Source organism: Cheilinus undulatus, linkage group 11 (assembly GCF_018320785.1).
Source record: "Cheilinus undulatus linkage group 11, ASM1832078v1, whole genome shotgun sequence".
Lineage (NCBI taxonomy): Eukaryota > Metazoa > Chordata > Actinopteri > Labriformes > Labridae > Cheilinus > Cheilinus undulatus.
The window spans coordinates 32,519,786-32,545,923 of NC_054875.1; the positions used below are offsets into that span (position 1 = coordinate 32,519,786).

At 40.7% G+C, this 26,138-nt stretch overlaps 1 protein-coding gene across 1 annotated transcript in view; it reads left to right on the forward strand.

The window, feature by feature from the left end:
* Positions 1-2,351: 2,351 nt before the first annotated feature.
* The window catches only part of LOC121517139 (EMILIN-3), a 30,899-nt gene continuing 7,112 nt past the window's right edge, over positions 2,352-26,138 (forward strand). The window contains exon 1 of the mRNA XM_041798680.1: positions 2,352-2,972. Coding sequence (XP_041654614.1) covers positions 2,788-2,972 — 185 coding nt within the window. The 5' untranslated portion in view covers positions 2,352-2,787. The remainder of the gene's footprint in view (positions 2,973-26,138) is intronic.

A 26,138-nucleotide genomic window follows, 5' to 3' on the forward strand; every position in this document is an offset into this window, starting at 1 on the left:
GCTGCAGTGTAACATGGTTATGTGTTGATAACGTATCATAAATTTTAAGTGACATGTAAATAGTATTATTAATACTTTTAAGTTATTAGCAAAGTCTGTGTCAGCACCATGGTCAGCACTACTGAAGCCCCTGCTAAGTTACAGGGAAAAATGATCACTAATCTAAATTACACTTAAAAGCAAGGCCGCCCATAATGGGGGGTACACGGGAGAGCTTTCTGGGGCCCAGAGAAATGGGGGGACCCATGGAGGTCAGCAAAATCCCGGTCCATTGTAAGTTAAGCTGCAATAACCATATTATATTCGCCTGAATAAAAACCATTCTTATCAAAGGAACAAACAGTGAATTAGGCTGTGCTACCATGTAACCTTTTTCCAAATGTAAACCTCTTTTCTAAAAACAGAATAACATTTTTTTCTTTTTGGTAATGCTAACTATGTGGATGGGCACATTGAACTAAACTATTTATGATGTAATGATAGACTTCAAAGCTAAACCAAAATTTGCACACAAATCAGGATACCAGAAAATCAAGTAGAGGTAACTGAGATTAATTTGAGGGACAAATGATTAAAAATATATACGAAAAGTGGCAAAAATGAGTTTAATATGGCATAAATGGCCAGAGAAATTGCTGAAAATGGGTCAAAAAGGTGGCAAAACATGGGTTAAAGAAGGCAAACGAAACTTGAAAAAACTGTTAAATTGTTTCAAGAGGTTTAAAGGGCACAAAGTCCATAAAGAGACAAACACTGGCAGTGGTAGCAGCGGGTAGTGAAGGGGGTTAAAACTGGTAGATATAGGCAGGTTGTGAAAAGGTTTTAGAAATTTAAAGCGGTAGAGCCAGGCAGAAAAAAATGGTGAAAAGGGCGTTAAAAGTCGGAAGATTTGATTAATGGAGTTAAAAAATGCAGTAATTGGTTAACAGTAGAAGAAAATGGGCTGAGAGAGGAAAAACTGTCCAGAAAGTTTTAAAATGGGCTAGAAAGTGGTGGAAGTGGTGAAAACAGGCAAAAGTTGTTAAAATTGCCAAAAAGGCACAGAGGCCAAAAAGTGGTCAAATGGATTTAAAGTGTTAGATATGGGCAGGAAACTAGTGAAAGGGCAAAAAAGAGGTTATAAGTGGCAGATATGGGCAGGAAAGTGGTAAAAAGGGGTTGAAAATTGGAAAAAAAGGTCAAAAGAAGCAAAAATGGTTAAATGCGTCAGAAATGGTTTGATGGTAGCAAAAAAACAGGTTTAAGGAGGCAAAAAGGGCAAAATTTACTAAAATAGGTTAAGAGAGGAGAAAATGGGCAAGGATTTCCCAAAAAGAATCACATTTGGCTGGACAAGTGGCGAATGGGTGTAGAGAAAAAGTAGCGGAAATGGGCAAAAATTGGTTAAAATTGTTACATAGGGAGTAAAAAAGGGGCAAGGGCAAAATGGACAAGATATGGTGGAAAAAAATGTAAAGAAATTCATTAAATGAGGCAAAGAATGGTTAAATGTGGCCAGAAATGGGTTTACAGTGGCATAAATGGGTTAAAATAGGCAAAAAATGGGAAAAGTGTAAAAAAAATTGCTTTAAATTGGCCGACAAAGTGGTGAAAAGGGGATAAAAAGTGGTGAAAAGAGGTTAAACATATTTTCAGCAATAGGATGAATATCTTCAACATCTGAACTCGATAAAAGCTGTACAAACTTTCTGCTCTAGAATGAGGTATATGTTAGAAAGGCTATAAGCACCATCGCTCCTGATTCAACACTGATATTGATATAATCAATAAATGACGACTGGGGCGGGCCCTTTTACCGACTCTTTCAGGGACCCTGCAGATTCTTTGGGCAGGCCTGCTTAATGAGATTTATATTTCTGATGAATGTTGTTAATTATTGTAACTAAGCTTTTTTTCTGCTTGTCTGTAGAGTTGTCACAATAGCAGGACTTAAACAGTATAACTCAAACAATACTGCAAAGGTGGGAAGACTACATGAATATTGCACTCAAGTAGGAATAGCCTACAGCTACACTGACTGACATAAGTATACATGGAACTGCTGGTCTGTGAATTTACTCAAGTAAAAGTAATTCATTAAAGTTTTATTCCACGTATTGAGTAGTAAGATGTTAGAATACTGTAAAGTTCTTTAAATCTGATGTAAAAGTGTGTGTTTGTGTTTTTGTGATTGTAAAAGAAGGGGAATAACAAGGGAAGAGTGACCAAACCATAACAGCCGTCACTCCCCCCTCTGGTGCAGAGTTGGGGTGGGATATGCAAATCCAGGCCGTCTGTCTGCCTGCCCCTTCAGAGGCAGCAGAGCAGCACTGTGCTCACACAAACCCTCACTCATGCAGAGTGCAGAGGACTCAGAGGGTCGAGTCTTCCTCAGACTCCTGCATGTGTGTGCATGAGCGTGTATGGCGCTGAAACTTTCTTAGAGACACTCCTTCCCTCCTTCTTTCTCCTCTCCCCTCCTCCTGCACACCTTTGTGTTGTTTTCCTTCTCCCCACTCTTCTTCCTCTCCCCTCCCTCTTCAGCCTCTCTACTTCTCCCTCTGCTCTTGTCCTGTGTGCTCAGACTGTGGCGAGTGAGGCGAGCTGAAGGCGTGCAGCGTGAGATGCTGCTGATGCTACAGCTGTTTGGGTTCCATGCCTCCTTCAGGGCCCGCTGAGGAAGACGACACTGCACGTGAGCTGGGGAGCTTTAAGTCAAGACTTTGAAACCTGACTGTCTCTCCTCCAAAGAAGTTCCAAAGCTTTGGAATTATTCAACTTTTTCAAAGAATCAAAGAAAAAGACAAAATGCGGACCAAGTTGTTGCAGCTCTTTGCACAGATCTTTCTCTTAGGAGTGTTGCTGTCTGTTGTGGACTGTAAAGGAACTTTCTATGGAGGCCCTATCAACCCTTTATATGGAAACAGATACAACCTGTACAAGGCTGGACTCAACCCGCACCATTCACCAAACAAGCCCATGACCCGTCACAAGTAAGTGCTCTGTTTCCCAAACGCTGATGCATGTTTTACTCCCCCTTCTCATCCTGCAGGGGACTGAATCCAAAAAGCATTCCAACCAGGACCCACCTCATACTGTATTTCCTCTGAGAAACACATGTCACCGGCAAGTTGCAGAGAAATATGGTTTCAGTTAAGGGCATCAGTAAGGGATCCCTGAATTGACTCTCTGTTTCTCTCTTACTCACCAACAGCTCTTTTCCGAGGTTCACACCTAAAACCATCTGTGGTGGGGGATAAACACTATACAGCAACAATGACATGCGGCGTTACAAAAACAAAGCCATCATTATGATCCTTACTGTTCAGCTGGGGGTGCTGAGTTGATGACAACAGTATTGATCCCTCACAGGCCCTATAAGTGTGTGTTTTTGTGTGTGTTAGCTGGGAGGAGGGCTCAATTAGAGGCCGGACTGACAGCACAGCTGGGGACCTGCTGCCAGAAGGGAGTGGTACAGCTAATCTCCCATCAATGTAAAAGAAATAACGCAGAAGTGCATTGACAGAGCAGAAGGAATCTTCAGGTTTTAGAGTGTTATTGTCAGGGCGGTCAAACTGTATTTGCACAGAGGAATAATAATCCAAAACTATGCATGCTATTAGAAATCCATGCAGCTGTGACATGAAACAGAGCCTATTTTGCCTGGAAAGAGATGGCTTGATGTTTGGCCTGCAGGGCTGGTTTAGTCTTTTTTTTTTTTTTTTTTCTTCCTCCCTTTCCCTCGTCTCTTTTTGCTTGGCTTCCCCTGAGCACTGTTATGTCTTTGGACAGCTCCCCAGCTACCTGCTGCTTCACTCAAACTGCCACAGAGCACCAGTGATCGCTCAGCCCTGCTCCGTCTACTGTGCACTCCTCTCCTCGGGGCAGCAGGCCTTTCAGCATCAGTCTCCACCTTTAACTTTATTAGCTAACCATAAAACCGTCATCTATCTCTTTTCCAGCAAGTTGTGGGAAAGCATCCCATTTTGCTGTATACAGCTTAGTGAGCCAGAAAACCATTGCTTTTATAGTAATATGGCCAATATTAGAACAAAATTACAAGCTGAAATCAATTAAAGACCCTGTAAAGTGAAATCCAAAGTTTTTGTCTTAACACTCTAGATATGTTGGAATATGGTTGCTGTAAGGATGTCAAAACACTGAGATCCACATGTGAGTGAATTTAGGATTTCGACTGTTTGAAAGTTTTTCACCTCTTTCCTGGCTGGGTTTTATGGGGGCGGGGCAAATATGTAGGCTGATGATGTCATGAGCCCAAAGTGGGAAATGGCCCCGCCTCTCTTACACTATAACATAAAATCACAGAGCAGTTCATCTCAGTACAGTCTGTTGTTAGCTGATGTCACTACTTTTATTGATAGTTAGCAGTCATTTAAATGCTGTTTTTTTGTTCATTGTGAAGTAAATTTACCAAATCTATCAGCCATAGTGGTCTATGGATCATTTAAAGCATCATAACTGAGATTTGAGCCAGAAAACAGACTTTGTCTCTTCTCCTAAGGTCAATGTAGGGTCAAGAGGCAGGCTAACAGCATGAGAGCTTTCCTCAATTCAGATTGTAACATTTTTTAAATCTGAGATGATCATATTTCTCCTGAGTGGGCGGGGCTTCAGCTCATTCAACATGCCCACACCATCTTGGAGCAGATTTTACTGCCTCAGTTTTCATGATTCTGAAGCTTAATTTCATGAAGTTGGAGATGTTTTATTTGACTGAAATTTGACCTGGGGGTTCATAACACAGTGACCCATCATACAACAAACCTAAATACTGATCTATTTTCACTTTACAGGGTCTTTAATACTCTTTCAGTGAAAGTGCTGCTGAATGTTCTTTGCTTCTTGCATAAGGCTGCAATAAACTTTAATATGTAGGGATGTTTATGCTCGTCCCCTCTCCATTCAGGCGTCATTTTGTCTTTTAATGCATGCAAACACATAAGGCAAATACAATTTAAACTAAACATTGTATATGATTTTTAAAGTGGATATTAACAACTGAACATGCAATGACTGACAGCCACCTCAGCCCCATATGACCGCATGCTGCAACACTCTCCAAGTCCATACATCATTGTAATACCACAGAGTTCACACAGCCTTCAGCTCTGAACATAAACAGATGATTCCTGAAAGTACCACTCAGTCAAACATACAGTGCATTCAGAAAGTGAGAAGGCTACAAAAAAATCTGTTATTAAAGTTCACACAGCACAGTGGTCTCTATAATTCTAAAATGGAAGAAGTTAGGCACAACCAGGATTATTCCAAGAGCTGGCTGTCCAACCAAACTGAGCAATCTGAGGAGAAGGGCCTTAATAAGAGAGGTGACTAAGAACCTGATGGTCACTCGGACTGAGCTCCAGAGGTCCTGTGTGGAGATAGGACAATGATCCAAAAGGACAACCAACACTGCAGCCCTTTACTGATCTGGCCTTTATGGCAGGCTAGACAGAAGCCTCTCCTCTGTGCAAAACACACAAAAAGCTCACTTGGATTTTGCAAAACACTCCATGTGGAAGCTAAGTGGGCAGTGGAGCTGGTTGCCTGGCCCTTCTCCCCTAGTTGCTCAGTTTGGCCAGGAAACCAGCTCTTGGAAAAATCCTGGTTGTGGCAAACTTCTCCCATTAGAGAATTATGGAGGCAGTTTTGCTCTGATATGCAATGTCAGCTGTGAGGCCTTCTATGGAGAGGTGTGTGCCTTTCCAAATCATCAATTTCATTTGCCACAGGTGAACTCCAATCAAAGTGTGGAAACATCTAAGCAGTGATCAAGAGAAATGGGAGGAACCTGAGCTAAATTTTAAATGTTTTTGTAAAGGGTCTGACTACTAGTGTCAATGTGATATGAATCAAGGTTATTTCAGTCAGGATCGCTTTAAGGAACGCACATGATTTGCAGTCATAAATACTTTCTCTCATTGGGAGTTACTAATTAGCACTTATTGCTGTTATCCATATTTGACGGTTTGGCTGTTCTGGGATCCCCCTAGTCTTCAACAAGCCTAGGTGGAAAGCATCAAACAGGAACAGCACACGCTACTCTTTCAGTGCATACATGGAGAGCCTGAAGCAGCAACAACCTAGAGCAGAGCAGGCATCAGTGACAACAGCAAGACATTGATTAAGTTGGAAGCAGAGTAAAGAAGGAGCTGGGGTGGAGGAGGGTTGCAAAAAAAACAGCTTGAGGAGGGAGAAGCAAAGGCCAGTGCAGTTTAAATAAGGCAGCCTGAGTGCAATTAGCCAATAGCGTGCTAAGAGGCAAATCAGCTGGCCATCAGCTGATCTCAACTGCCTGAACTCACCCTATATCAATTTTTGGACAGAGGCCAGTTTCAAAACAAAGCCATCATGAAGAGCAGATCGATCAAAGCAGGACAAAAAACATGGAAAGCATTCCAGTCAGTTGCCCAAGATTTTCTAAATCACACATTCTTTCTTGAATACATAAACCACTTCCTAAGGTTCTCACCCAAGTCTGGTCCTACAATGACCCCAAACTCAAGGTTTGAACCCGACTGTGACCTCTGTTCATTGCTGCAAGGCTAAAAAGTAGTGCCAAAGGTTACTCATGGTAGCAGGTTTTCTCAAATCAAATAATTCATGTTGCTTACAGTGATTTATCCCGCATATTACTAATAAAACTTAGCTTATTCATGTGTTTTTATGTTCTTTTTGTGCTCTTCACTGTTTGTTAATTTGTCCTCACATCTGCTATTTTCAATTATCTGCTTTTAACTCCTGCATGCATGAGGCACATGACAGTAGCATCATCTTACCGCCCTTCAGTGAGGTTTATTTCTATTCATCCAAGCCATTTAATGCCACACATCAATGTTAAACCCACAGATTAATAGATTAACTAGTTTGTTCTATTCCAAACTAAGTGATTAGCAGTGGCAGATGGTCTTGCTTGTTTCTGGTAGCTGCTTGTACCCCCCCGCCCCATCACCACCCCGCTCTAACATGTGTCTGTGTCCAACTATAGTGTTTATACAAGCACTGCTGACCCACCTTGGACACAGTGGGCCCCCAGGACGTGTGAGTGTCAGACCACCACCACAGATATATGAGCTCAGTTGTTGTGGCCTGACTGGTCAGTGAAAATAGAGATTTAAAAATAACACACGTGCCACGATGTGTGCGTGTATCTGCGTACATGTATGCATGGGTGTATGTTTATGTGTATTTTTGTGAAGGGATTCAACCCATGTGCTTTCATAGCTTGTAAATAAAAACTTTTTTTCATGTCCGCTCAGTCACATGGACAAAGCAGAGGACAGTCGTGCTTTTTCTGGCCAGATATTTAAAAATTCTCAGCTGTCGGTGCACCAGAGAGTGTTTTTTTTCTTCATGTCGAATTATTAACTGTGTTTTGGCAGCGACGTCAGCGATTTGATTTCACAGTCATTCCTTTCACTCAGAGCGACCACATGCTGCAGAGGGAAAATATTTTGGCCTAAAGCCTGCAGGTCGCTGACTGTGACGTCTTAGATGGTTCCAATACTCTACCTTTCACAATTTTATTTCAAATAAGTTTACACCGGGCCGTGATGATATATCTCTGCAAGAGTTCAGGATTTCTGGACTGTGTGAAGGTCACAGTCTTTGTGAAGAAGGCAACATTGTTTCAAAGGACACATTGCAGTCTCACATACTCATATTTAACATCAAAAAAGAAAAATAATTCAACATTCTCTGAATTCACACATGCGGCGTAGCATCCATAAACATCACAACAGGTGAAACATAATCCCGCAGCCTTGGACTCATCCCTGGGAAGCGGCTGAATAAATCAATTAGGGACCCTGCAGATGCCTCATGTCTTCACTGATCAGATTAGAGACATATCCGAGGGCTTTTCCATGATGCATTGGACAGAGATCAAAGGGGAGAGGTCAGAGAGTTGGTCGGGATCAGAGGTTAGCGCTTGGCGTTGTAAGTTTGTGTTGAGTGTCCAGCTGAGGACGAGAATGGAGCCAGTCTCCAGCTAAGGGTCACAGAGGCTGGGCAGTAAATTCCCAAGCTCCTTACTAGAACAAATCTATGTAAAGTTTTGCTTTCATTGACCTTTCTGCCATAATGTTTGGTATCTTTAAACCTTTAAATCTCTGAGGAGGTTTTAACTGGTTATGAAAGACTGCATTGATACTGATTCCATTATACGATCAATACAAAGCAGACCATTATCCAAGCAGGAACTACGGTCATTTCTTAATGCTTGTCAGTGAAGGCACAGTTACACTCACACTTATAGTTTCATCAACAAAGTTGGCATGTTAAGGGCATTAGCCTGTTAAAATCTACTTATTTCCAGAAAGAATACTACATACAAAAGTTGCAACCTTAGTGGATTGCCACAAGATGGATTTCAGCTGAGTTATTTACTTGTTAGCAGCAGCGATAATGTTTAACTTTCACCTCACCAACTTCTGTTAGTTGTTACATTGCCTGCAAAGTATATATATTTTTGAGAATAACTCTGGCCTTTCACTTTTCACCCTGACCTTTCACTTTTCCAAGATCTGAGAGTTCATCTGTGAGGCAGAGTAAATATTTGTGCAAAATCTAAAGAAAATCCACGAAAGTCTCCTTGAGATACCTTGACCTTTGACGTATAGCTTTTAATCATTTTATCCTTGAGTCAGCTTGAAAATATGTGAAAGTTTGAACATCATCCATCAAAGCATGCTGGAGAAATCACACTCACAAGACAGATGGACAGCTGAAAACAAAAGCCTCCAGGCTTGGTTATCCCTGGTGTGGCGACATAAAACCAGAGTTTCTGTTAGCTGTTATTTACCGGTCTTTGGCCAGATTCACTTGTGGATGTTTTGCCAAAAATAATATTAACATCAAAAATGTCTGTCTGAAAACTAAACTATTACTATACCAATACAGAATAATGTCAAGCAGAAAGGCATGAATCATTAGAGCCAATGGCCAGAGCACCATCTCACTGTTCATGCTCAGGGCGTCCTGGCAAATCAGCAGCAGTGGATGCTTTTGTCTTTCTTTGGGACTACTGAAAAAAAGAAAAAAGGGTTTTAATGTTTTTGCAGAGGTTATATTTAAAATCATACTTTATGAGGACTAACCTGGGACTTCCATTGGGTCCATCTTCGGTCCATCAAGTCTGTGCTGCTGTTAAATGGCGTGCCCCACCATCTGTCAAAACCCACCAACTGCATTTGTAGTGCAGCACGGAGCATCACCACCAGACTATGAGACCGAGATCACACAGTAATTATAGAGTCTTATCTGGTGGTGCAAGAAAGATACTGCTAACAACAAACACATGTGAACCTATTTTTCCAAACTGCAGGAGTTGGAGAAGGGTGGACTTGCTTGGATTTGTCTCCTTTTTTTATCCCGTCTTGCTGATTTTTGTGCTTCTTCTATAGGTAAGTTATAAATAAACTGCTCCTTGTCCCTCTGACATCTTGACTCCAGGTTCGGCTACACCTTGTTATGACGTTTTGTGGATGTAGTAGTGAAATACGAACTGGCATTCGTCCGCCACCATCAAGGAGTATTTTATTCTAAATTTTAACCAGATATTTTAATTTTGGTGAAACTTCTTGCCTTGCTCGAGCTGCTCCGTGCTAAATCAGACAAAAGTAGAAGTCATGCATATCTACTGCAGAGGTCTCTGAACTGCCGGAGCTGTGACAGAGCAGAGATGTACAGCAGAGGAGCTGGTGGAAGCACTCTCATTCACTAAAACTGAAACCTGTGCGCCGGGATGGAGCAGAGGTGGACTGAACACGTATCTGATGAAAATGCAGAGTTTTAAGGTGCTGTCTAGTCAATGGAGCACTGGTTTGCTATTTATTGGGACGATTCATTAGTGTTTTCAGTGGAGGATGGTATTTGGCTGTTGTTAGCTGCTGAGCTATTGTAGCAGCTAATGAGCTAACTTAGAGCTAACAATGCTAATGTGAAGCTAAATGCTTTCTACTTATTGTTTAACTGTAGGCATATACTTTGCAATAGACTGAATTTGTGCAACGAAAGCATATGTTTGTTTAAATAACTTACACAAAGACAAATAAAAGAATGTCTTTCTGAGTCATTTCCGAGGTCTGGCCATGTGTCAAACAGGCTGTAATGACAGGGTGACAGTAACCCGGGTTTACCGTTGACTTGGCTCTAGTGTCTTGGTTTTTGGTCAGGTCTGGAAAGAAGTGTGTCCCCAGTCCCGCTTTAGCACAGACATGAAGCTGTGTCACAGTGTTTCTGACTTTATATGTTTCATTGCTGTTAAATGCTGGTTATTGGTCTCATGGCTTTCTAAAGCAAATGTTCAGTAGTTGCTCTAAATAGTGGAAATTCTTGAGAACTGTCAGCCAAACAAAAAAGTCTAGTGGAATCTCCTCATTAAACTGGTTCAAACACTTAGGTACAGCAGAGTCCAGTAACTAGCTAGAGAGAAGCAAATCAGTAAGTATGCATTGTCGCTGGTGGTAGGCTCCGTAAGTGAGTAATGTCATGTGAAACCTATAGATTGTTATCTGAAAATATATTTTATATTACGTGGCCTACCAATAAGTCTGACAATTGTTTCACTAGTTTATTTGGATTCCACCTGCAGTGCAACTTATTGCTTCTGGTGTAATACCCAAGCATACTGCACGTCGAGTCGAACAAATGTACAAATCTGTTCCAGTACCCTTTATTTTAAAAACACAGAGAGCTATTCTTACTCAAAGAAGATTACAAGCTTTGGGAAATGCCTGAGGATAATATGGCAATGTATGTTTTTCACTACTGTTGATTTAGCTGGGCATTGTCCTAAAAATACATAAAGCTCAATGTAAAGACTGTTATTGTTATTGTTTTGTGCTTCTATGCATGATATGGAATGAAAATAAAATAATAGGAAGGATCTGAATTTCCATAGCTGCTTGCAGGCCTGTCCACAGAATTGGCTTGGCCTTTGAAAACCGTGAGAATGGACCCACCACAGTTGTGATTAATTTAAGATATCAATGTACTATGTGTGTTGGACGTGTAGAATAGGTGCTAGTGTCCTGGCTAACATTTAGCTCATTTTGGACCTTAAAAGTGTGTCAAGCTATAACTTGGTTCTGATGTTGGAATTCTTCATTTTGCTACCTTTTTAACCCTTTTCAACCCTTTATTCCCTTATTTTTGCTACTGCTTTTAGTCATGTATAACCCATTTTGACTGTTGTTTGCCCTTTGTTGCTACTTTTAGCCGTTGTTTACCACTTCACACAAATTTTTGCCACTGCCTTGTCTTTTATTACCTAAAGTTTCCTGTTTTTTTCCTGCCACTTTTAACCAATTTTTGCTGTTTTTCACCCTTTATTACCAGTTTTTAGCCAAATTACAACCATTTTTGCAACTTTATGCCCATTTTATATACTTCCTTTTGACACTTATATCCCATTTTCTTCAATTTAAGTTGCTTTTCACTCATTTTTGCCAATGTTTGCCACTTCTTTTTGCCAGTTTTTACCCCAGTTTGCTGCTGTTTGCCCATTTTTACCTGTTTTTGGCCCCTTTTTGCCTACTTTTTTGGCCTCTTTTACATGGTTATGTCATACATTTCCATTACAGTTGTTTCAGTTTTTTTTTTTTTTTTTTTTCCTTCAGTTTTATTTTCTGGCATCCTAGAGTTTGTGCCCATTATGGCTACGCTATGAAGTCTAACATTGTTTTCCAACTGGTTTGGTTCAGAGTGCTTATCCACATTGTTAACTTTACCGATGAAAAAGAAAGTTTGTTTCTTTATAAATGCTTTTCACAATTTTTCTACCCATTTTAGCCTTTTTTTGCCTACATTAATCCATGTCTGCACCTATTATCCTGTTTTTGCCTCTTTAAACCAATTTTTTTTTACCAATTTTTAACTGCCAGTTTTTGCATTTCTCAACCAAGATCTGCAGCTTGTATTTTGTTTTGCCCTTTTCAACCAGTTTTGTCATTGTTAACCAATTTTTGCCACTTTGGAACTGCTTGTCACAATTTTTGCAATGTTTGTCTTTCTTACCCCATTTCTGTAGCAATTATCCTATTGCCTCTTTTAACTCTTTGGCCTCATTGTAACCACTTTGTACCATTTGTTTGTCAGCTAATTTTTGTCATTTTCAACCCATAAGCTTTTTACTTTTTTCAAAATGCTATATTTGTATTACAGCATAAATAGATAAAATTTGTGTTTTATTGCTTTTATAAGAGTGGTTATTACTCAGGTTAAAATAAAATATTGTTCTCACAGCTTAATTTTACAATGGACCATGATTTTGCTGACCTCCATGCTCCAGTTTGGCTGGGCCCCAAAAAGCTCTCCCTTTTTTACCCCCTTATTGGCGGCGTTGGCTGCATGGTTCTATTTTTATGTTGAGGTTTGGAGGTTTATGACCAAAATGTATGCATGTTAAAGTAATATTCTGCCTTTAAGTTATAATAGCCAGCTCTGGAAATGACTGACAGTATGTTCCCTTTCCTTCCAGTGCTAGAAGTACCACATCTTTTCTTTATCCCTAATCAGAATCCACAAGACTAATGTCAATCAACCCTGCACGAGGGCTCCTTCAAGACCGGCCAGTTGGCTAGAAATAGGTTTCATTAAAAGCATATATATGGAAAGAGATGATCCCTGAGGAGAGTTTCTAGCCTACAGACACGGTTGTTAAAGGTCCTATTAAAGATTGCACAGCCCTCTATCTGGCCTGCTGTGGCCATAAATCTGTCAGAGGCACCAGCAGTGGCCTGAGTTCAAACAGTCAGGAACCCTGCAGGTGAGAGAGCAGTTAGTAATGAGGGACGCGAGTCCTTTTAGAGCCTCAGCGTCATAACAATGGAGGCAAAAGTGGCAGGTTAGAGGGCCTGGAAAAGTCAGGGTCATGATGAGGCAGCACACAGGAGGGGGGCCTCGTGTTCAGTCGAGAGAGGAAAGAAAACAGAGTATTAGAAATAGATGCAAGAGCAGCACTGCTACGCTGAGATAAGTCAACAGAGATTACCTGCACTTTGCAGACGCTGCAGAAAAAAAGGAAAAGCAGGTTATGTGAAAAAAAAAAAGGAGATTGAAAGGTGAGTTGTTTTGGGCCCAGCAGAGGGTGGAGGTCTAGAAGTAATAATATTTGCCGAAAAACACTCCACATGAGAATCTGAGATGGGAATTCTGCTTTTCCCCTGGGAGGCTTTGAAGCGCTTTTGGAGCTTTAATTTTATACCAGAAATATTTACAGTCAGACCAGTCAAAAAATGACACACAGAATGACGGTAGACAATTTTTTGGCGTTAAAGGCAGGATGGTTGTCCGGAGAGAGTGTGATTCCCCTGTTTCAATTAAAGACGCTGATGGATGTTTAAATATTGATGGAGGAGGGGGAGATTAAGGTCAGGTGACAGTAGGAGGTGCAAGAAAGACTTGAATACACTGATGAATATAAATATGTCTTATGTCAGTTGGGTTGGGTGATTTAGAGAGGGTGTGGATCATCTAGAGACGTATTTTTTAATTATTCTGGGTGTTTTCTTGCTGTTTACAATGGGAGTCCACGTGCAAGTTCCTTACAACACAAGAGAAATATTTGATGCTTGCAAAAAGTGGCAGGAAATATGTTGAATATTGGCAGAATGATCTAAATCAGTAGTTGTACAGAAAGCCAATGTGCATTTTTTGGCTTTACATTTCTGAAAAGTTAACATGCAATGATTTCTATCTGACTCTGGCGTAGGTCTCTTAGGGGAGTCCTGCAAGGCCTAATTCTGCTTGAAGCTGCATACACGCAATCAGAGACCAATGAAAATAGATGCAGAAGAAAAGCATTGCAATGTTGGACATTCTTTAAAGCTGACTTTGCATATGCACTCACTCACACTTTATAAGCTAGATTTTTTCAACTGCTTATCAACATGCATTTCCAATCAGCCAATCACAAGGCGACAACCACTGCAATCAATCAAGGTCAATATAATTTGCCTTTTTTTAGCCAAGGACAATTGAATTGGTAGGTCCAGTCACTGGTTAATTAGTATTCCTGGCTACCATTACACCATAAAGACAAAAGAACACTCCAAGCACATGTTCAAATCTGCCTAGATCAGGCCGTCCTCACAGACTGAGTGACCGTGCAAGAAGGGGACTTGTGGGAGTGGCCACCAAGACATCTATGACGATTCTGAGGGAGTTACAAGCTTCAGCAGCTGAGATGGGAGAGAGACTCTGCATACACTAAGTGTTGCTTGTTCTCTTAACCAATCAAAGGCTTATGGGGGAGTGGCAATAAGAAAGCCACTAAGAAAAAATCTCAACTATAGTTCACCAAGAGGCATGTGGGAGACGCCATGGTCAAGTCGGAGAAAGTTCTTTGGTCTGATGAGACCAAAATGGAGCTTTTCAGCCATCCGACAAGACCCTTTTTGTTTGACGGACACCAAACACACCACCACCCCAAACACACCATCTTCACTTTGATACATGGCTGGTGGCAGCATCATGCTGTGGCAATGATTCTCAGCAACTAGCCTTGGAAGGCTTGTAAACGTAGAAGGTAAAATAAATGCAGCAAAATATAAGAAAATCCTTGATAATCTTATTAAGTCTGCAAGAAAACTACAGTTTCAGGGAAGATTTATTTTGCAGCAAGACAATGACCCAAAGCATACAGCAAAAGCTACACAGACATGGTTTTATAACAACAAGGTGAATATTTTTGAGTGGCCGAGTCAAAGCCCAGACCTCAATCCAATAAAGTATTTGTTGCTGGACTTGAAAAGTGCTGTTCATGCCTGATTCCCATACAACCTGACAGAGCTTAAGCAGTTTTTCAAAGAAGAATGGAGTAAAATCCCAGTGTCCAGATGTACAAGCCTGATTGAGACCCAACCACACAGACTCAGTGCTGTGATTGCAGCCAAAGCTGCTTCTACTAAATACTGACTTGAGGGGGGAAAATATTTATGCAGACAATTATTTTATAATACACATTTTATTTAATAGACATTACTTTGGAGAAATTTGTTTGAACGTTGACATTAAAGAGGTGATTTTTTGTCAGAGAAGCCAAACTATTTTGACCATGGCTGATTTTTAAAATCAATTAAAGGGCAAAACATCCAAAGGGGTAAATAATATTTACAATCACTGTAAGTGACTTTCAGTGTACCTTGGTTGTTGGTGGTCTGACAGGCTTTCATTTTTACGCCAAATTCTGATCTTACCATTTGAATGTTGCAGAAGAAGTAATGACAAAGCAAACCAGGTAGTGTTTTCCCTGTTGTACAGTGATTTTGCTGAGGTCATATGACCTGTAGCCTTAGTTTTCTGGTCTTTGCTGACAGGAGTGGCACTAGTAATACTGCAGTAGCCCATCTGCTTCAACGTGTTCAGAGACGCTCTTCTGTTGTAACGAGTGGTCATTTTCTGACCTTTGCCATCATAAAGGCATTTTGGACTAGAAAACGGCTGCTCACTGGATATTTGCTCTTTTTCTCACCATTCTTTGTTAACCCAGAGATGGTTGGGTGTAAAAATCCCAGTAGGTCAGCAGTTGTATCATGTCAAAGTTCAAAGTCACTTTGAACACTTCTCTTTCTTGTCCTGATGCGCGGTGTGGATTTCACAAACATATATACAGTATATACATACATATCTACATACATTCACATTTATTTGAGTATGTATCAAGTAAATAATAAAAGAGTTATTTCAGGTCAAGAAAAAAAATCAACATCTGAAGAGTTTTATTATTACACAAAAATGACAGAACTTGACATTTGGTATCGTTTCATTTTTTTTAAATCTTGAATTTACAGTCTCTGTTGGTCAATGACCAGATGTCCAGATACTTTTGTCCACATAGTGTAGCTAGCATCTGCAACAGTTCATTTAATCAGCAACTTATTTTACAGCCAAACTGCTGTATTCAAACATGCTCAACATCGACACCGTGTCATATGCACATGCTAGCATCTCAAGGCACAGCTGTGCCAGAGTTCAGCTTTATAGAGTTGCTTGCACCGCTTCAGACTCTTTAAGATTTATTATGTACACAGGCGGCTTCCTATTCCTCTGACCTCCTCCTCTTTTCCCCCAGACACTTTCTCTTAACCCAAAGGCAAAGTTAAAGTTCACTGTGACTTTTCTGTTCTGCCCCAAAGAAGAGAAATACCTCACCTACCCTCAGTTGACATCTTTAAACCATTTTTTTCACCTTTAATTGAAAGTTAAAAAAGGGCAGATTTTGTTACATCTTTCATAATTTCATGTTGCAGCTGTGTGGGTTGTTGTGCAGTGAAAGCTGCTCCTCAGTGTGTCATAAATAAAGCTAACTTGACCCGAGTGACTTTTGCTGTCTGGCACTGACTGAGGTATCCTGTAAGGCTAACCGCCCCTGTCAGTCAGCTATGAGCGCTAAAACAAACATCAGAAAGTATTTATATCATCTAAAAGCAGCCTCCTTGTGCCACATTGGTAAAGGGGTGAGTGTAACAGAGCTCAAACAAGTCCTCTTTTTTAAATGGTGTTCCTCCTTTCTCTTCTCAGCTTTTTTTTTCTCCCACAGCGTCAGGATTAGTGCGGTCTTACTAAGGCTTTAGAAGCACACTAAACAAATAAAACATGTTTTCCATCTATCTTGCAGCAGCTGCATGTGGTGTTGACAATTCCAAACACTTAAAAAGCACCTTATCTCCCCACATGATGATTTACTCATTCTTATTTCTCATGATAGAGCTATGTGGTCTCCATGGATGTATCATAAAAGAGTCAAAAGCTGCATAGTATGTGTATTATATGTGCTACTCAATCACATTCTCAAAACCTTACAAGTTTTTATAAAACCCCTCCACATTCATCGTAGAACCTCTGCTTTTACACGCCAGAGGAGGTGACCTGCGGTTGTCCTGCCCGACACTGCGGCACAGGGGGACAGGATTTATCTCAGCGCTCCACTTTGATTCTCGCAAAGCCAGAGCCCCTTTTTGTCTGAACGACACTGAGGATAAAATATCACTCACAGAGCCAAATGACATTGACAGATCTGTGAAAACAGGCAAAGAGCGGAACGGGCCGAAACACAGTGTTTTTTTTCCTTCCGTGTACATCTGGATTCATGCACTTCTCAGACATTTGTGTGTGACTCTGAAGGTTAACCCCCCCCCCCCCCCCCCAGATGTGCACCTGACAAACAAATCTGCGAACATGGTCACTCTTCACTCTGCTGATCAGCTCTGCGTGTAATGTGAGAGGGCTCTCACTCTTACTGTACTGTATACACAGACATACTCAAGCACTGAGTCTGCTCTCCGTCAGCTGTCAGATCTTTGGATACCTAGAGGAGCTTTCTGCAGCCTTCACATACACAAAAATTAATTTTAACAGCTCCTTTTAACAGACAATAAATTTACAACATATGCCTAATAAACACTGTAGAGCACTGATTCCCAAAGTGTGGGCGAGGGCCCTGTTTTGGGTCTTAAATTACTGCTGGTTGACCATCGCTGGCATAGGGGCTTTTAAAATAATTTTAGGCCCTTGGGCTACAGACATCGAAGGCCTTCCCTTACCAGGAAGATAAAATCTCAGACTGGATAACTGATGCATGACAGTTAAAGAGATTTTTCAGCATTTTTGAAGTTGGGTCATATGAGGTGCTTTGCTATAGTAGTGGCAATAGCCTCCAGTGATTTACGTGTAATTTGATCCTGTTACTATTACGAGCTCGGAGAGAGCTGGCTCATAGCAGCTGTAGATGGGAACGTCTTGTCTGTGTAAATTAACGAGTTTTACGAAGAAATGGGCCAAGAAAATATGTTGGCTCGCCTGTGCACTATTTCAAAAAAGTACACAGCACTTCTCTCCCAAAAAAAACCATCTGTGTCAGGCACTAATTTACGATGCAGCTTTCGCCATTTTGTATCCTTCCACACTGTTTACTGTTCACACATCCTCCGTTTAGCTTTGTGGGTCGCAGTTTAGCAGGGTTAAGGATCGGTTACTACAACGCATTTTTGAGTTTTTTAATCCATTGTAGCCCGATGGTAAATAAAGGGTAAAAAAAGATTTAATGTTTATGTGCATGTAATGTTTTAATTAATGTAATGTCTAAATAACAGAAATACCACATAAAAAAAGGAGAGAAAAGAATAAGAAAGTGAATAAAAGTCATCAACAGAAAGTAAAAAGAGAAATAATAATAAAACAAAGGTATTTTAAGTATTTTTGTGTCAAGATGTAAAGTAAGTATCGTATGAGTGGACATGTAATTTTGTTTTGTTTTATGATTGGTCAGTATAGATGGTCAGTTCAAGTCCAGCTGTGATGAGCGAGAGCGAGGGAGGAGACGGAAAAAAAAAAGGAGAATGGTGGACAGCAGCGAAGCGGACAAATGTTCTTTATTAGCTGTGTTAACAGTAAACAGTATGCCGAGGCAGAAGGATACAAAATGGCGAAAGCTGCATCGTAAATTAGTGCCTAAAACAGAGGGTTTTTTGGGGAGAAATGAAGTGCTGTGTATGTTTTCGACACAGTGCACAGGCCATCCAACATATTTTCTTTGCCCATTTTTTTGTAAAACTCATTAATTTACGCGGACAACACGTTCCCCATCTGCCACGATGCGCCAGCTCTCTCTCTCTCAAGCTCGTAATAGCAACAGGATCAAAATACATGGAAATCACTGGAGGCACTACTATAGCAAAGCACCTCATATGACTCAACTTCAAAAATCCTGAAATATCCCTTTAAGACAAAAAAGCATAAATCAAACCATTCATTTATTTTGCAGAGAAAGTGATTATCTATTTTCTTAAGAAGGAGTTCTCTTATTAAAGGTTTTTTTTTTTAACAATGACAAAAAGCTCAGCCACTTATATAACAAGGCTCTCAAGTGTATTTAATGGACAAACTTGCAATGCCTTTCAAGTGTATTCCTTTTCTTACAATATGCACTCAGTGCCCCATAGACAGTAGCACATACCCTAAAAACACAACATTTGACACCTCTTCAAAAGAAAACCTGACACCAATAATCAGTAAAATGTATTTTTTATGAAAGCCACTCGAGAACATTCACCTTGTTGCCTTTAAACCATTTCTATGTACCTTTCACTTTACGCTTTGGGTCGTTGTCTTGCTGGAAAATAAATCCTCTCCCAAGCCACATTTCTCTTGCAGACTGAATAAGATTGTCCTATATTTTGCTGCATTCATTTTACCCTCTACCTATAAAGCCCTCCAGGACCGGCTGCTGAGAAGCATCCCCACATCATGATGCTGTAACCACTGGTCTCAACAGTGAGGATGGTGTGCTTGGTGTCCGCCAAACATAGCGTCTTGTCTGATGGCCAAACAGCACACATTTTGGTCTCATCAGACCAAAGAACTTTCTCTGACTTAACCATGGGGTCTCCCACATGCCTGATTTAATCGGAATTTTCTTCAACAGGGGATTTCTCTTGACCACTCTCCCATGGGAGTTCCTCCCATCTCAGCTGTTGAAGCTTATGACTCCTTCAGAGTAGTCAAAGGTGTCTTTGTGGCTTCGCTCACTAGTCTCCTTCTTGCACGGTTACTCAGTTTGTGAGGACGGCCTGATTTAGGCAGATTTACACATGTGCCATATTCCTTCCATTTCTTGGTTGGATTTACCTGCCGGACTGCATTGTGCCAACTGTAAAGTTTGGTGGAGGAGGGATAATGGTATGGAGCTGTTTTTCAGGGTTTGAGCTTGGCCCCTTATCTCCAGTGAAGGCTGATCATAATGCTTCAGCAAACCAATACATCTGGGACAACGCTATGCTTTCAATTTTGTGCAACAGTTCGGGGAAGGCTCTTTTTTATTCCACCATTACTGTGCCCCACAAAACAGGGACTGAAAAGACGTGGTTGAATGAGTTTTGGTTTGAGGAACTTGACTGGCCTGCACTGAGCCCTGACCTCCACCTTGCCTTAAGTTTTCGAGCCAGACCTTCTTGTCCAACATCAGTGCCTGACCTCATACATTCTTTATAGAATGAATAAGTGCAAATTCACACAGAAACACTCTAAAGTGTTGTGGGAAATCTTCCGAAAAGAAAACTGTTATAGCCGCAAAAGGGGGGCAAACTCCACATTGAAGTGCATGTATTTGTTGGTGTAATGGTCAGGCGTTTGAATACTTTTGTCCCTATAATGTAGCTTGTAATGTGACATTATAAGTCTTTAAACTGGGCTGCCTCAGGATAGTTGCTGTAGAGGTTTCTGAAATATTAAACTTAATCCAGTTACTACTGAGGTTACAGTTTGACCGTTTTACTCCTTGAATCTCTTTCACTATCATTTGAATGTTATCTTTTGAAATAAATTTGTGCTGATAAAACAGAAGAAAGGGGAGTCATTTATTTGGTTGCCAAAGGTTCTGTGTGTTCTGTGTGATCGGCAGATGAGAGCAGAGGGAGTGACCGGTGTTACTCCTTCCTCAGGGATTGTAAAGTAAAGAGCCTGAAGGATTGGCCATGCAAAAACAGATAGCACTGTAACAGCAGCAGAGCAGAGAAAGAGTCAAATGGTCTGTTTGGGGTTTTGCTGAGAGAGAAAATGTGCCAGAAATAATAATCCAACAACCATGAGTGTTCAGATAGTTTCACTTAAAAAAAAAACAATGTTTGCAGCCAGATTTCCTTGTTTTATTGTTGTTCCTCCTCCTGAAGCTGGCCTGTCTGGCTTTAAAGTACTTTAAAAGCTCTCATCATACCACATCAGTCCGGGTCATAACCACCATTTCCTTAACAACGCCTGACCTGGCAGCAGGTTGTCAAGCTGGTATGAAAGAAGCTCTGTCATTCTGACTCCTGCTCTTTCCATTCCACCGCTATTAACATATGTCAACACAGCATGAGTGGTGACACACACACAGACACAAACACATAAAAGCTGTCAGTGATCTGAGAGAGCAGCAGCAGTGCAGCGGTTTCTCTCATACTCTGACAGGCCGCCCTGTCTGTTAGCCCTCTCAACGTGTTAACTCGGCATGCCTGCCGACTCTTTTCGGCCTTTGTGTCCCTCCCTGCTCCTTCAGACACTTCTATTTGTCCAGGAACAGCTGTGGAGCAACCTTAAGTACAGCATGTGTTGCTAAATGCTCCCCTCTGAATGAAAGAAATGCTTCACATGTGAGCATAAAGAACACAGATCATCGTTTCCTGTGTTGCACAGGGGCCAGGGGAACATTTAGCAGTTGTTGTAGCTGCACTGGCAGCGAAGCAGGAGATGGTCCAGCTCCAACATGATGCAACAACTGCCCAGAGTAGTTATTAAAGTGAAGATATTACGTGTGGGATGCTGGACATCAGAGGAGGTCTGAGATTGAAAACAGTCCTGCTTATATAACGTGTTTCTTAATGAGTTTAAGTCCGTGTTTTCATTGTAAATCAATTAATGTGTCAATAAGCAATGTGTTTGAGCTGGAGGGGAAGCAAACTCAAAACAGAAAATTCCCAGGAAACGCCATCTGACATCACTCTGGCTAACGTCACAGGAAGACATTAATTTTTTGGAAAACGTTATTAAACACGGAAATGTCTAACAAAAAACAACTACTGCTTGTTTTGACTTTGACGACACATCTGATTAACAGAACAAACAAACCAGAAAACAGGAAAATGAAACATTTTAATCAGCTTATCCAAATAACTTCATTCACATCTATTTTGGTTGGAATAAGGACACGTGTTATGTATAATATATAGTCATGTGCATACGTTTTAAGCATGGATGCCGCTAAGGACTCATCACAGGGCCTGATGCTCCACACCCCAGGGCTGTGGAGGAGGGGAGAGGGGTGCAGAGTCAAGCAAAACACATATCAATACACACGTGTGGCTTGGCAGTCAAGGTCAACCTTGGCCGCATGTCTTTTGTCCACGTCTATTCACCCCTGGTAATACACCTGTCAACCGCTGATAGTTTTCGAGTCTTTGGCACATCCGCAGCCTGACCAGAGCCACATTGGCAACCCTGCTACCCACCCAGACAGTCCCTAAGCCATGCTAACTAACCATATCCACCCTTTACTCCAACTCTAAGGTGTAGACTTTTTCAGCAGATTATTTTCCCATGCCACTGGTAATGTGCACAGACATCCAGAGCAACACCAGATTTGGGTCAATCCTCCTTCCCACTTGGTGCCATCAGGTAGTTTACTCACCACATGGGCATGGATGATTGTAAGCCCGCACAGTGTGGCTGTTTGTCAATTGCTGGAGACCTGCCTCAGCTCTGCCCCTTTGTCTATCTTTTGGTTGACCATAAATTAGTATGACAGCTGCTCAGAATGGCGGCTTCCACAGATTGGATTCCAAAGACAGCTCCGGTAATAAAATAGGTGACGTCGATCAGGCTTCTTCCAATACTTTATACACCCTATGAGGTGGAGTCACAGCAGTGCTTCCAGTAATATCAGTGGTAGGATTAAGAAATGATTTATGTCCTGTTTATTAAAAGTCAAAGTATATTATTTCTGAGAGAAGATGTTACAAAGTCTTCCTTGAAAAACTCATAACTTTAGAGCTTCTGAGTTGTTCATTCTTTTATTAAAATGAAATACATATCAATGCCTATATACAACCTACAAGACAGGAAAGTAGTAGTAATAGTGTTATTTTTATTGTCTGAAACCACTGCTAGGGGGAGGTGTCCACAAAGTCAGATGCAACATTACAGACAAAGACTTTTTTTTCCCTCAACATATTCCAAAGTAAAAATCCCATGTAGTTATAATATTAGAGGTACAACTTTGTCCACTGCTTAGGACACCAGAATTCAGACAAAATAAAAGCTCCTCAAAGGAGCTTTAAAGAATAAGTAATTAAAAAAATGAAAGTCAGTGATTCAGTGTTTAAATGAACCTCCTTATATGGCTTGTCATTATTTACATCGGGAGAGAATAGTGAAGATTATTTTTTATTTTTCATGATATGATATTGATTTATATTCATTAACATAGACTATAGTCCTCTTTGCTGGATTCCTGACCATTACTGCCTGCTCCTGCAGCATGTGCTCTCCACTCCTACCTGCACCCACAAAAGGTGTGTCAAATCCCAGCCACATCCCACACAGATTCTGACAATCCATGATAAATATTCAGAATAACAGGCAGTCATTTAATTAAAGGCAATATTGATGTGTTCACTTCAGCACCACTCTGATTAAGTTTACTCTCTGAATGAAGGAAACGCTAAGAAACAACCACATCATCTTCATGCGCAACGGTACTGCAAGTAGATTAAAAAAACAGCTGGAAGTCTCAGACTGATTTTTCTCCTGGTTATGGCTTAGTAATAGCGATGTCAAAGTAATATTTATGGACTTTTTACATATCATTCACCAACATTTTTTTCTAAAGTCATACAGGGGTGGAATTGTTTCCTGATCTCTGGAAAGTTTGTGTCATTAAAACTGCAGTGCACTTCCATCATCCCTCACAGAGAGTGGGCTGATCTTGACTGTATTTCTGCCATGCTATTACCATCCTCATTATTAGGTGCTTAATGCTATAGGGCCACTTTGCATGGTAAGGGGTGTTTTTCCCCCAAATGACTGCGTAATGGCGCAGCGTCTCTGCACGCTGATGCATATTTGCAGTGATAGGCCAATAACACCATGAGGGAAAGAGGCCACCCACTCTATTTTCTGCTAGGGTTGATCGCTGATGATGACATCTTGGAGGTGGTAGGGAGGTGGAGGGCCGCTTGCTACCACACCATGAGTAAACCAGTGGAGGAGGAAGCCTTAGAGGCAGCAGCAATATGATCGGCTAACACTGAGAGAGTGGAGTACAGCTGATAGCTGATTCTTATGTGACAATGAGTGGACATGCATGGAGGAGTGCATGAAATTGTGAGGCTAATAGTGGCTAATAATAGCTAAACTGGTGAAAATTTGAGGGCTGATCCTTTTTTTAATCTTCTGTTTTATGTATTTTTGTTCTTAGAGCCCCAGCCCACTCCTCTTTTGAGACAGGAAACTCATTTTTGTCCCACAGTTTTATCTGCAGACATTTGTAATTAACTATTCAGTAAGTTTGTTATTATTAAATTTGTTATTATTAATTTTGTTAATATGAGTAAATCTACTTTTGACAGCCCCAGAACAGACAAGACTTCCCATCCCCCCTGGGAGCTTTGGAGCCTGACCTAGGGTACAGGACCTTAGGCTGGGAACCGGTGCATTATAATAGGTACAATAAATCTAACAAAGAAGTGCAAATGAAGAGCTAGTGCCAACCTCCATGAGGTTTGTATTGCTGTATTGATAACTCAGAGTTGTTAGTTAATTAATCACTGCATATATAGGTAATTGTACAGGCATGCATGACACTCCTAAATCCTCTTATTTGTATTTGGCTCTGATGAAATCCAGAGGACACCTCTGTTGGAGTTTAACTGTTTCTTGAATTAAAAGATTGATTAAAAGAAATCACTTTTACAAAAGTTATACAAAAGAGTGAGAAAGAAATCCAAAACTGTGTGACTGAACTCTCAGCTTGACTGAAAGAAGACTTTTAAGTCCAATCTTCTTCTTTCCCAACAACACAGTGAGTTTAATGAGTGGAGTAACTGAGATACAGCAATGCAATCATCTAGTTACTAGTGACATTCTATGTATCTATGAACAATGTATCCAATTATACACGTAAGCAATTTAACAATTAAACTCTATCCTTCAAAAATTATTGTCAATATGAACTGTTACTGTGCCAATATGTCAATACTCGACAGATTGAAATCGCCAATAACACAGGATAATTTAACCATGGTTGACAGAGATTGTCTCCGCTCATGGAAAACAGCAATGTTATTGATCATGGTGTTACTGCTGACACCAAACAGCTGGTAAAATCCTCAGCTCCTCATCATCCTCCGAATTAACCAACATTTCAAAACTATCACCATGACAGCTATATGGTACAGAGGACTTTATACCTAGTAGGAGGTCGGTGTAAGCAGAGCCCTACTCTTTCCTATAAAGAACCAACTTTAATCCTCACCTTGCAACGCTAGTGGACTGCCCAGATTCCATATCTGTCATCTGTCAAATCTATCTTGCAAAGCTCTATTCTTAAACATTTGTGCCAGGTCTGGGAATGTAGATCAATCAGCGTCATATAAGAAAAATGTGGCAGTAGCTACAGGTTCACTTGTTCAATGGTTCATTTATATGGAAAACCAGTGAACAATGGCTGCCACTGAAAGCTCTTCCTGGTGCAAATGGAATTTTTCTTCTTCTCCTGACTGGCTTCAGAAATTGATTCACAATCTGGCTCCACTGTTAGTTGCTACCTGCCAAGCTCACTTTATGAGCTCAGCGTTCTTCCATGCAGGACAAGGTAGTCATACACCCAACGAATGATCAGCTGACATTTAGCTGATCCCAAATATTGGCTTCCAGCTCCCACAGCCAATCACAGCTCCTTCTCTAAACACAGAATTTAAATATAAATATAAATATGACGTACTTCTCACTAATCCTCGATGGCATTAATGCTGATGCGCCACACTGCTGCTGTCAGATTTGCTGGTATCTCCACCCCAGCCTCCTCCTTTATAGCATAAAGCTTGTTGCGCCCTCATTGAGATTCATGCTACTATGCATTAATTGCTTTTGAGCTAATTTTATTGTATTCAGTATGCATTGTCATTAATACATCTATCCATGTGGGGGTTTCTAGCTATTTGGGGCATCTTTTGAGCAGAGCTTTCTCCGCCAAGTAAAACTGTATATCTGTTTTGCAATAACATGGTCAAATTTTTGACAAGAGTCTTCCTGACTGAAATGTAGTTCACTCTTTGGTGCTGTGCATGCCCACTAAATTGTAAGTATTGTTTCTCTTATTGGACCGAATTTGGCAAACAGGACCATCTTCCAGTAACCCTCAAAGAAGTTTTTGAAAGGTTCTGCCTTTCCCAGGTACAGACTATCGACGGTTGCACAGATGGATGTGAAAATCCCATGCATAGGACATATGAAACATTATCTGGCAAAAAGTCAGACCAAAACCCTGTATCTCCATTTTTCATGATTTTGCTTTATTTTTTCTTATATCAGTTCTTAGTTTTCCATTACAGTACCTTTTACAAATGACCCTTAAACCAGTTAAAAGTGTTAAAGATGCTGAC